Here is a 12,555-nt window from a genome sequence, read left to right as displayed (position 1 = left end):
TCCTCCTGTCTAAGTCTCCTAAGTAACTGGGATTACAGGCATGTGCCACCATGCCCAGCTAAGACTATACTTATTCTTAGAGATGCATAATGAAGTATTTGAGATGACATGTCATAATGTCTACAAATCACTTTTTCATGTGGCTCAGCCAAAACAGTATACACATATGCATGTGTATATAGAGACTGCTAAGTAAATGTGGCAAAAACTTATCTGATGAACCCAGTTTAGGTTATATAGATATTTACTGTATTATTCTATCAACTTTTTGTTTTAGATTTTAAATTTTTCAAAATAAAAGCTAGATTAAAAAAATACAAACAAGTCAGGGGGCAGCAATATGTATTTTAAAGGAGAAGATATCTTAACATGGAAAAACTGTTACCGTTCAGTGAATTAAAGGAAGTGACTGGTAGCTTTAACTTTTCATTTCTTTGTGTGGGTACTGTTCCACTTTAAAAACAACTAATGGTCCAGAAAACTCAACAGCTAATACCTGAGTGATAATTGCTTATCATAGTCAGTTGAAAGCTACAAATGCGTATTTCTGACTCATTTTCCAATACAACCATGTATCCATCTGGGCATTTAAATAGAAATTTTGACTTAAACTCTCATAGAAAGAGTTCAAGTTCTGTATATCTAAGGTCAGCCAAGTTGGTAATCCTCATTCCCTTTAGCTGATCCATTTCCACTTGTCTTCCTTTACTCCCAATTAATTAGCATAAATGCCCCACTGTGTGGACCAAACCAAAGTCCAACAATAAAGATTTCTTTCTTATCTCCACCAATCAATCATCAAGTGCAATTTGTTTTACCCTCTAACCATTGACTCTACCCTTGTCTAAACTGTAGCAATTACCTTCTAATTCATGCCTCTAAATCTTCTGCCTTCCATTTAATATTTTGTCTTGTTGCTAAGTGATTGGCTTGCAAATTTGATTATTAAAAATTCTAAAGGTTTCTCATTAGTACATTTTGCCAGTGTTAAGCCTATCTAAATTTTTTAGCAACAAAAGTTTAAATATGTACTCATTAACTAATATGAAAGCTTAAACCTAAGAATGACACTTTAAAAGTTTGGAATAAAGGAGAAACTAAGCTCATTTGCAGTATATGAGGTATACAGAGGAAAGCTTATGTTCACTGAAACAGTTAAATGAAATCAAAGTTATACACTGAGCTCCCACTAAAATTCTCTTAAGGAGTCAGGCTGTGAACTTTCCAAGTTGAGTTTACTGCATTATGAAAAGAAATAAGAAATCAAGATAATGAATATTCTTTTGACTCATGCCAATATAGGAAGTATTTGGAAAACTGTGAAGCAAAGTATGGATATTAGTGTGCAAAATGATTAGGTTGTAAAATTGGAAGAGATTTACTAAATGACTTACTTAGATAAAGGACTTTATAGAATTTTAAGCTCCTACTTGAACTTGAAAGTGCAAAGAAAAAAACGAGTTATGTTGACTTGTTAAAAGAACAGGTAATTTGTCCTCAAAATTATAATGAGGAATTAGTAGATCACAATAGGAGATGCCACCATGTCCCATAATTAAACCACCCAGTACAACTATAGGTTCATAAGTTCTTATTATTACCTCACAAATTTTTCATAAACTCATTTGTATTGAAACTTGACCTGGAGCTATTTATAGGTTTCATTTAGCTCATTAGTAACTATTCATATTTTACTATAGAAATATTAATGTGTTTGATTCTAGCCATAAGATACCCTACTGTACGGGAAAAAATATAATAGATTTTCTTTTCTTTTTTTTTTTAAAGATTTTTTTTTTTTCTAAAACTAAAAAGTTCTGAATTCCCAAACACATTTGGCATAAAGGGGTTAGGATAAGAGAGTATGGAGCTGTTGTACTTCTTTGGTGAGGCCTTTCCTGAATTTTACCCTCTCCGAAGTGTCTTAATTCTGTGTTGTCTCACTGTTTCTTACCAAAGACACATTAGGGGAGATCAGGAGAGAGAAAGCAAGGCAAATGGGTCAAGGAAGAGAAAGAGAGCAGTCGGAAGAGAAGATGACCCAGAGGAAGTATGCATTTGCAGTTCCTCTAAAGAGTCAAGAGTTCCCCTGAGCCTCTCAGAGTATAAGCAGCTTACCATGCTGAGTATGATTTCAGTAGTTGAAGACTGGCTGGCACGTGTCATAAAACATGACCTTTCTACATAAATCAACTATTTCACCTTGTGCTCTACAGAAGAAAAGAGATTCACTCCTTCACTGGAAGAAAACGTGACTATATTAACTTAAACATACTAAATATATATACTTTCATTTTATGGATCAACTGAGGCTTTTTCCTGATGGAGCAAGAGTCTGGTTTTAAGCTGACTTGAGATGCTATTCTTTTTGCCTTTCCCTGCCTCCACATTTTCACCCATCACACAAAATACATTTCTCCCTAGAATGAAGAGCTTAAAAAGACATCTGGGATTCTGTGAGCTGCAGAGACTTCAATGACTATATCACTGTATTTCCTTCATTATATTTACTTATACACACTAATGGGATCTAGTATACATAAATATGTACTTACATGTGCTTATAAATATATATTTATAAATCCTTAGTGCCTAGCCCAGAGTCTTATATTCAGTCAGTAAACACTCATTAAATGAAGGAATGGGAGCAATGTTGGCTGGTGAAAGTACAGTTTTAGCAATGGCTGAATGACTATATTTTAAAAAGGAAGCTTTATAAAGCAACGCCTAGGGGTCTGGACTTGTGGTTAACATCTTCACTGGTCTGATGACAATAAATGCTTGCTAATCATATCTCAATGAAAATTCAAGCTGGTAGCAGAATTCTTAATAAAATGAATAATCAAGGTTCAAAGGATTAGTCATTTTGTAGTGCTGGATCAAATGGTGTATACAAAAGCATGGATGTTCTTTTAAGTTAAAATATGAAAGAAGGCAGGCATAAGAAACAACTTTAATACCAATAATTATAAGTGAAAAACACCCAAATTTTATGTGTCCAATTTCAACACAGGGCAACTTTATAACAAAGATAATACCAGTATCAATGTGTAAGACTTCATAATATTAAGAGGGACAGTGATCAACTGGAAGGAGTCCAGAATTATGGTAAGTTTGATGAAGGTGGGGTAAGAAATAGAAATGATAGAGGTAAACGCTGTTTAAATTATCCAAGATCAGGCAGGAAGAACAATACTGGCAAGAGTTTTTCACTGGTTCCTTTTTCCCTTACTCCACCACCCAATTTACGAGAAAGTTCAGTGAGCTTTGGCTCTACAGCAGTCCCTAGTTTGTCCCTCTCTTCACTTCCACAGGCAAATCTCTGCCCAAGCTGATCTCTAATGTAATTGCCTGGTAGCCTCCAAACCATCCTTACTACCTCTACCCTTGCCCCTTGTAATCCACAAGGCAACCAGATCCATTTTCTATTTTTCTTTTTGGAACCAGGGATTGAACTCAGGGGCACTTAAATACTGAGCCACATCCTCATCCTTTTAAAAAATATTTTATTTAGAGACAAGGTGATGATAAGTTGCTTAGGGCTTCACTAAATTGCTGAGGCCGGCTTTGAACTTGCGATCCTCCTGCCTCATCCTCCCGAGCCACTAGGATTTCAAGTATGTGCTACTGTGCCCAGCTCAGATCCATTTTCTTAACGGTAAAATTAGAACTTATTCCCCTCCCCCTGCTTAAAATCCTCTAATAGTAATCTGTAACACTTACAATAAATATATAGACTCTTTACCTATGTCCTAAAAGTCCACGTACAATCTCATTCCTGCTGCTCACTTCACTGAGCTTATTGCTACCACTCATGTTTTCTCATTCTGCTATAGTCACACTGGCTTCTTCTGTCCCATAAACATGCTCATACTGTTCCTAATTCAGCCTTCACTTGTACTCTGGATCTGAAATGTTCTATCCCTAGATCTGTATACCAATGACTTCACCTCATTTTCCAGGGCTAAGGACCCTCTCAGATACTTTCCCTGATCACTTTGGCCAAAGAAATACTATCAGCTTCTCCCACCAAAATATTATTCTATTTTACCTTAATCATACAGATAAATTGCTTCTTAGACTTCCTGCTTGGGAGTCTGTCCTGCTCCACTGGAATCTGAGCCCCTTGAACACAGGGATTTTGTCTTATAACAATGCTTTGTCCTTTAGTGTGTAGGATGGTATCTGGCCCAGAGTTGGTTCTAAAGCACTTGTTAAATGGAATATATTCTGTACCAATCTCAGTATATTTAAGGGAATTGGAACCTAGCAACATGTAGATTTTAGATAAATTAGTAAAAAACTTTAAAGAATTATAGTGAGGTAAAGAGATGTCATTAGGGCTGGGAATGTGGCTCAAGCATGCTTGCCTGGAATGCGCGGGTGCTAGGTTTGATCCTCAGCACCACATAAAAATAAAAAAATAAAGATGTTGTGTCCACCGAAAACTAAAAAAAAATATATTAAAAAGTTCTCTCTCTCTTTAAAAAAAAGAGAGCGATGTCATTAGATTAGTATAAATTATGAATGCTACAAGCAGGATTACTCGAATATTAAGTAGAAATTTTTAGTAAATGCCCTTTAAAATCCTTTCCAATTATAAAATCCTTATCTATCCAAAATGAGATAAGACACTTCCAATCTACATAGCTGTTAGATAAATGGTATCGATATTGCATATCCCTTTACCTTTAGTTTATCTGAATTAGCATTTAGTTTATGCCTATCTCCAACTTAACTAACCATCTTCAGGGACACTTCAGGTCATCCTCTTTGCTCCACCAAAAATACTGAACTTATTGTTCAGAGAGCAAAGTACCATTCTGAGATACAGACACCCCTCCTCCACTGCCAATTATATTTATTAGGGAATATAGTGCCTAAGATTCAATGTTTTAAGGAATTTATACATTATTGGACTGTGTCATAAGAAAATTCACAGGGATGTTACCTAGCCCACACAATTTTTGTTTGAATAAAATTTTGGATTTAGGTTTGAAAAAATTTTAGTAAGCCAGGATTACTTTCAAAAGACAGCATTCTGAAAACAATACATGCTGACCAAATTAATATACCTGCAGGAATAACAATGAGTGTAAATACTATTTTAACAAAGACTAAAACAAAATTAATTCATCCATGAGTATAAAACAGCATACTCCAAAATGAGTTGAGGAGATCAATTCTTAAAAAGATACTGGTCAAATAAATTTGGGAAATACACATAACTTCTATTTATAAAACACATCAACACATACAGTATTTAAAAATTTTTACAAAGAATAAATTTAAAATAAAGGACTTGTTCGACTTTATTTAATTCATCATTTCCCATATTTCTTTGACCAGAATTTTCCACCTTTGGGCAGGTAGGGGTAGTAGTAGAAAACATAATTTACAGGAACACTGCCATATAGCACTGTTTGAAAACACATATTTCTAAACAGATTTAAACTAAGGTACTAGACAAGAATTTATATAAACTGTATTAAGTTTTTAAAGCAGCTATGAATAGGGACAAGATGGATAATTTAAACAAAAGAAATTAGTAGTTTAGTCAAATCCCTGTATTAACTGTTAATTTCTCCATAACAGCAATTATTCTATAATGCTATTATCCCTTCAGTTACTAAGAGCAGATTTTCAATATTAAAACTAATGTCTCTTGGGAAATAAGGTTGTTCAGAGAGGAGGGGGTAAGTAAACACAAGAATGTGAATCTACTAGTTTAGAATCATTTATGCTTTTGTTCTTTTTCTGTATCACAGTGGGCTATTTGGAAGGGAAAGGTATTTTTAACATGTGGATTCTCATATTACATTTTACTAGACTTCTGGACCACTTTCTTTTAATGTCAACATAATTCTATGGGGAAAAAAAAGGTATTTAATAGTTAACACTCCCCCAAAAAGAGAGGGACTACAGCAGTTTTAGAAAGCACTTACTTAATCATTTCAAAAAGCTTTGGATCTGAGACCTTGATATTTCGTGCCATATTCCAGGAAAGATGAACCATGGGTACTATTGACTTCACACTTTGCAATTTGTTCCATTCGTACCGTTCCACTGCCAATTTATACTGGCAGGCTAGGAAAAAAAAAACAGTTATAATGCAACCCAAAGTATCGAAAGATATGAAGATAACCATTATCAGAGTATTCTCTCAGGTGATATCTTCAACACCAATTTTGAAAACTTCAAAATACTACAAATATCATTTTTATATTTTATGATAGAATCAATTATATGAAAAGAGTACTTCCTATGACTATGTGCCAGGCATTGTGCTGAGCTAATTTTACCATTATCTCATTTAATTATTACCAACGCCTTACAAATTATCTTCATAATATAGACGAAGAAATCAAGGACTAGAGAAATTAAATAACTTGCCCAAAGTTACAAGAACCAGGTCCTGGTCCAAATCCAGGTATTTCTGGCTCTAAAGGCCATATTCTTAACCTTAAGCTAATACTGCCTGAATGTAGGCATAATTCAAACAGATTTTTACATAGTAGGGCTATTTATATGGCATACAAAAGAAAAATTTGAAAGAATAAATTTGTACTTTGCTTTTTCCCATAAAATGTTTCCTTTATAAAATAAAATCAAGCACTTTAAAAATTGAAGTACATCTTCTATGTATATAAACAAATAAACTTGTTGTTTGCTGAGATTTATGGCCTTAGATTTCCAAATGTTGACTTGAATTTAATTTCTTTCTTACTAAAAACTGAAATTTGGTGCAACGAGACACTCATCTTCCAATATAAAATTTAGTGAGTTATATTCAAGGAAAAAAAGAATATACATATTAGATATAAGCCTTTAAATTAAACTATTTTTTAAAGCATATTCTTTAAAATACCTGTAAGTGGACCAACATTCCAAGCAATGTTGTTGCACCAGCCAATAGCCTGAACCCAATGAACAGTGCCTGCATTTATCCAGACCAAATCTCCAGGTCGCTGAATAAACCTATACACTGGAACATTTGCTTCATAAAGATCTTCAAGGTTGGGCCACCAAGAACCCATTAGGAAATTCAAATTATTTCTGAAATAAGAAACAATGGTACAGATGGATCAGGTAACTTTAATAGGCTCTTTATAAGACTGAAATATCACAAGTTTTTAAATAATATTCATCTATTTTAATGAAATTTAAGTACTTGCACAATAAAAACTGCTATATGTATATAAAGAGTATGAAATTAATTAGTTCAGTATTGAACAACTTATCTGAAGACTAGTATTACTACCTTAATTTTTCAAAGATCCCAAGGAAATTCAAAGCTATTTTAAAGTAATGCTTCGGTAATTCATTCATTTCATTTCATTTCAATGAAGACATTTTTTTCCTTGGAGGTGGGGGACTAAGGATTGAACCCAGGGGTGCTCTATACCACTGAGCTATATCCCAGTCCTTTTTTATTTTTTATTTTGAGACAAGGTGTTGATAAGTTGGCAAGGCTGGTTCAAACTTGTAATTCTCCTGCCTCAGCTTCCTGCAGTACTGGGATTACAGGAATGTGCAACAACACCAGGCTAGACTATTTTTCATTAAACTCTGTGGAGTACCTGGAAATCCCTTAAAGGTAAATGGAAGGTGGAGATGATATCAAGTCATTTAAATATGTAAATAGGAACATTATAGTAATAAAAGTATTAGAAACTTCCCACAATTTCTGAGGGAAAAGAAAAGAGAGAAATGGTCTCTACTACTGTTTTGAAAAGGGAGACAAGATGTCAGTTTCTATATGGTTTGAATGATCCACTGATTCAAACTATAAAGTTGAAACCAACTTTATCAAAAGCAAACAATCACATACTACTACCACCAATATACTGCGGAAACAACTCTACAGGTCATATTACTAAGCTTCTATTTCAATATCTGGCTTCTTATTAGTCTCCATCATGATATGAAGTACATCATAAAATATATAGCAACTTTTCCTATAAGATAATTTTATAAATTTCAATTAATTACTTCAGATTTTACATTTTGGGGAAGGAAGTACTTATACAGTAGATACTTTCTTTTTTAAAAAAAATTTATAATATATATTAGTTGTAGATGGACACAGTACTTTATTTTGTTTATTTATTTTTATGTGGTGCTGAGGATCAAACTCAGTGCCTCACATGTGTGAGGCAAGCACTCTACCATTGAGCTACAACTCCGGCCCCAGTAGATATTCCTTAGGAACTGAAAAATAACTTTCACTTTGTGTTTTGTGCTGAAGTATATGATAAAGTATACTTTTGAAATTGTTTTATTGATTTGAATTTAATTTTATGTTAGACCAGTGTCAGCAAATTATAGCCCATGGCCCCTGCTCCTTGTTCTTATAAGTAAAACTTTCATTAGAACACAGCCATGCCCATTCATTTATAGATTATCTCTGCTTTTGCATTATGATACAGTTATGACAGAGACCATATAACGAGTAAAGCCTAAAATATTTATTCTCTGGCCCTTTATGGAAAAAAATTTACAAACCTCTCATCTAAATTAAACCTTAGTCCTGTACCACCACCACCCCCACACCCCGCTGCCTGCCTCCCTTAAAAAATGAACAACTAGTCTTCGAAAGTCTAGAACAGATTGCCAATAGCAGCCTAATTGTAAGGTGACAAGGATTGGCTTACTGTTTGTAATAAAGCTAAGTAGACACAGTCCAGATAAAAGTTGTCAATAAAGCAAAAAAAAAAAAAAAAAAAAAAAAAACAGTTACAAACACAACCCTAGCCCTATTTTACTCAAGTCTTGCCATGATAAAATTGGAGAAAAATTTCTAACCACAAGAGAGAAATTTCAAATAACCAACAACAATAAACCCTACAAACTTACAAAAAGAAGTAAGCATTGTTTCAATTATATATTAAAAAGAATTGTTATTTCAAGACAGGTACTATTTAACATCATAAAATAAACTACTGACACAATGTCAGAAGAAACAACCCTTATGTGAAACAAAATTACAGTGAAATGCTAAGGCAGCAAATGCTCTTTTTTTTTTTTAAGTATTTTTTAGTTGTCAATGAACTTTATTTATTTGTATGTGGTGCTGAGAATCTAACCCAGTGCCTCACACATGCTAGGCAAGCACTCTACCACTGAGCCACAACCCCAGCCCTGCAAATGCTCTTTCTCTAAATCAGTTATTAAATTTACCTAACCCTTTATACTAAACTTGATATTTTTATTATTCCCAAGCCCAAGCTTTTTGGACATCATCTGCCTATTCTAATTATCTTTTTCCCAAGACACCGCTCCATTTAGAAAGGAAAGAAAACCTTACCCTAAAATTAGTCAATCCCTACTCAGAAATAATGAACAAGGATCACTGTACTGTAGCTTCAATAATACACAATGATCTCAAAATTTAAGAAATTAAAATCTGTTGCACACTGGAGATTTCCCATATAATACTACTGTTTTTCTCTGCTACTATCAGACTGCTGGTTCATAAAAGAAATAATGGATCAAGTTAGTTATTAGTACATTTGAAACCTACAAGGTAAATACCGAGGACTGTGAGAGATAATTTCTCTCATGCCTGTATTAAGAAATTTTGGATCTTTTTTTCCCAACTATTGACTTACTTCTGACTAAATCCAGGTAGTCACAGCCAAGATTCTTAAGCCAAAGTAAGACATGACAGGTTTAATATGTAGAATATATATTAAATTAGTTTTCAAATTATTCTCATATTGTAAACATTTTTGGTGAGTTTTCCCCCTTTATCTAATTGCAGTGGGGGCAAAATTCTGACCATCATGTGTATAATTTATGCTTTTAATTTTTATTCCATAATAATTTTCCAATGTTATTACTTAATGGAAATATCAGGTGCTTACATAATAAGTGCTTTTCTAGGGAAAAAAATAAAGTTTAGCTACAGAAATAATTAAACCGATAAATTTTTTTTTCAGAGTATTCTTTAACACAAACACAAATAAATGAAGGCTATTTCTAGGATCATAAGAAAGGGAACAATTCTCATTGTGCACATTCTTTCATTAGGTAAAACAATCTGAAGCAGTTAATTAAATTCTGTAAAATTTCTTTATAGGAAAAGTTGCTGGTTTTAATAAGAACTTATATCATGATGATAAGGCAAAGATTAGTATGTTTAAGCTTGAGTTATTACGAAATTCCTTCTACCTTCTTAAACCATTTATAATAAAACAGTGTTTCCTTTGGAATACACACCTTTCAAATGAACAAGTATTTATGCATCAGTTTAAAATTAAAATAATAACTCAATCTTTATATCCTCTAAATTCATGACTGTTACTATTGCATGGAGTGGCTTCATGGAATCTTATATATTTCCAATAGTATCAAATAATAGGTCTTGAAACAAATCATTTAAAGTGTTGAACAATAAGTAAAAACTAGCTATATACCCACTAGGATCCAATTTGGTAAGTTGTCCTTTATAATTACTGTTTTCTAATAATCATATTTAAAGAAAATTTAGCTTAGAAACCTACTTTTCACAGAAGTCATTCAAAACACCCCAGTATCCTTCAGGAACAACAAACCATTCACAGTCACCTGGGCCAATGTTTATGTTAACCGAACAGAAGTTGTTATTTTCTTGATGCCCTAAAATGGGAAAAGAAAAAATCAGCACACTATAAATTCTATGGAAAATTTGTCTTTAGAAATGAAATATTAGAAATGTTCGACAGATAATGTTCTAGAGATATTTAATTCTTTATGGTATAGCACTTTTGAGTCAAGTCTGACTTCAGAACTGAATCTGGTCAACTCCTAACTCATTCAGTAAGAATATGGAAGGCAGTACGGTACAAATTGAAGTTATCAGCTTAGGTTCTTGGAGTCAGGCTCCTTGGTTTAGTAATTACATGAACTTGGGCAAGATGTTAAGCCTTTCTAACTAAGTTTCCTTATATGTAAGAGTATATAATAACAATTCCTATAAAATCACTGAGTTGTTTTGAAGATCAATGAAATAACAACTGCTTAGAATAGTGCCTAAATTAAAGTAAGCAATAAATACTAGTTATTACATATATTTATATCATTTTTTCCTTGTGAACTAATCCCCATTTCTTTTTTTTATATGACAGCGCAATGCATTACAATTCTTATTATACATATAGAGCACAATTTTTCATATCTATGGTTGTATACATAGTATATTCACACCAATTCATGTCTTCATACCTGTACTTTGGATAATAATGATCATCACATTCCACCATCATTATAACCCCATGCCCCCTCCCTTCCCCTCCAACCCCTCTGCCCTATCTAGAGTTCGGCTATTCCTCCCATGCTCCCGCTCCCTATCCCACTATGAATCAGCCTCCTTGTGTCAAAGAAAACATTTGGCATTTAGTTTTTTGTAATCCCCATTTCTTATGAGCAGTATTAGGACATTAGAAAAGGAACAAGAAGCCTGGTTTTCAAAATGTAGCTGCTCCAAGGATTGACATCCATAAAAATAGCAAAGTAGGGACTCTGCATGTCTGTCCCTCTCCAGAAACACCAAAAATCCAATGAAAATTGTTAAAATAACTTTGCCAGAACTTGGGAAGATAGTCAGATTAACATAAACCAATCAAATGCTTGAACAGGAGGAAAGGTTATTTAAACCTGATAGATATTCTTTTGTGGCACTTTAACTTAACCTGGCCCCACCCCCATCACTGATAGAGTGGTGTACTTAAAGACAAAGTCTGAGTTCCTGGTGTCAGAGTCCGTGGTTCTAGAAGAAGTAGAGTAGATTTTGTTCCCAAGAAATTATATATATCCATTTTGACTAGACTGGGGTTTCCCCAAAGGACTAACATAAAGGAGATTCTAGGTGTTTTGCATACCTCAGAATTCTAACAGGGAAAGCAGTTCAATGTTTCTCAGTACTTACAGCTGTCACCTACTACTACTAGGTAGGTGGTTCAAAGTGCCCATGGCATGGACACTAATAAAATGTAGCTCTAATTAAAATTACAAATGCTGGGGGCCCACTATCTAAACAAAATCTTAGGATAGAGCCTGAGAGCATTTCTCTGATTTAGAACATACATGTCTGATTGTTAAATCCATTAAAACAGATACCACTTATATTTATCTATGTAAATCTAGGCGGGGGCGGGGGGGGGGGGGGTGAGGGCTGAGGTGGAGGATGTTAAGAGGGAGTATTTACCCCCCATTAACAAAATACTCAAAATAATGCTTTCTAAATTGAACTGAACAAATTATACAAAATTTCCTTTAAGACTGCATTGTCTGATTACTACTTGAAATATAAGTTGAAATGATACAGTAATTCCATAGTACACACTAGATTTGAAACACTTGGTATGTGAAAAATCTCTGTAATTTTATATTGGTTACATGTTGAAATATTTTGGCTATAACAAGTCAAAATAAATTTCACCTTTTTTTTTAAACTTTAACATAACTACCAAAAAATTTTAAATTATGTGTGACTTGTATTATATTTTTACTGGAAACTACTATACTAAAGGAATTCTTCAGATAATTATTAATTGTTTAATATTAGACAGGATA

At 33.5% G+C, this 12,555-nt stretch overlaps 1 protein-coding gene across 10 annotated transcripts in view; it reads right to left on the bottom strand.

Annotated features, from left to right (window-relative positions):
* Nucleotides 1-12,555, bottom strand: part of KDM6A (lysine demethylase 6A) — a 222,094-nt gene that overhangs the window by 12,174 nt on the left and 197,365 nt on the right. For all 10 annotated transcript variants that reach the window (XM_081276471.1, XM_081276463.1, XM_081276462.1 and 7 more), the window contains 3 exons: nucleotides 10,506-10,620; nucleotides 6,869-7,056; nucleotides 5,946-6,087 (listed from right to left, as the gene is read on the bottom strand). In XM_081276471.1, coding sequence (XP_081132597.1) covers nucleotides 5,946-6,087; nucleotides 6,869-7,056; nucleotides 10,506-10,620 — 445 coding nt within the window. The remainder of the gene's footprint in view (nucleotides 1-5,945; nucleotides 6,088-6,868; nucleotides 7,057-10,505; nucleotides 10,621-12,555) is intronic.

The sequence above is a fragment of the Spermophilus citellus genome, assembly GCF_964194105.1.
Source record: "Spermophilus citellus genome assembly, chromosome: X".
NCBI lineage: Eukaryota > Metazoa > Chordata > Mammalia > Rodentia > Sciuridae > Spermophilus > Spermophilus citellus.
The sequence above is the reverse complement of the archived record's forward strand: the minus strand, read 5'-3'. Positions and strand labels throughout refer to the sequence as shown.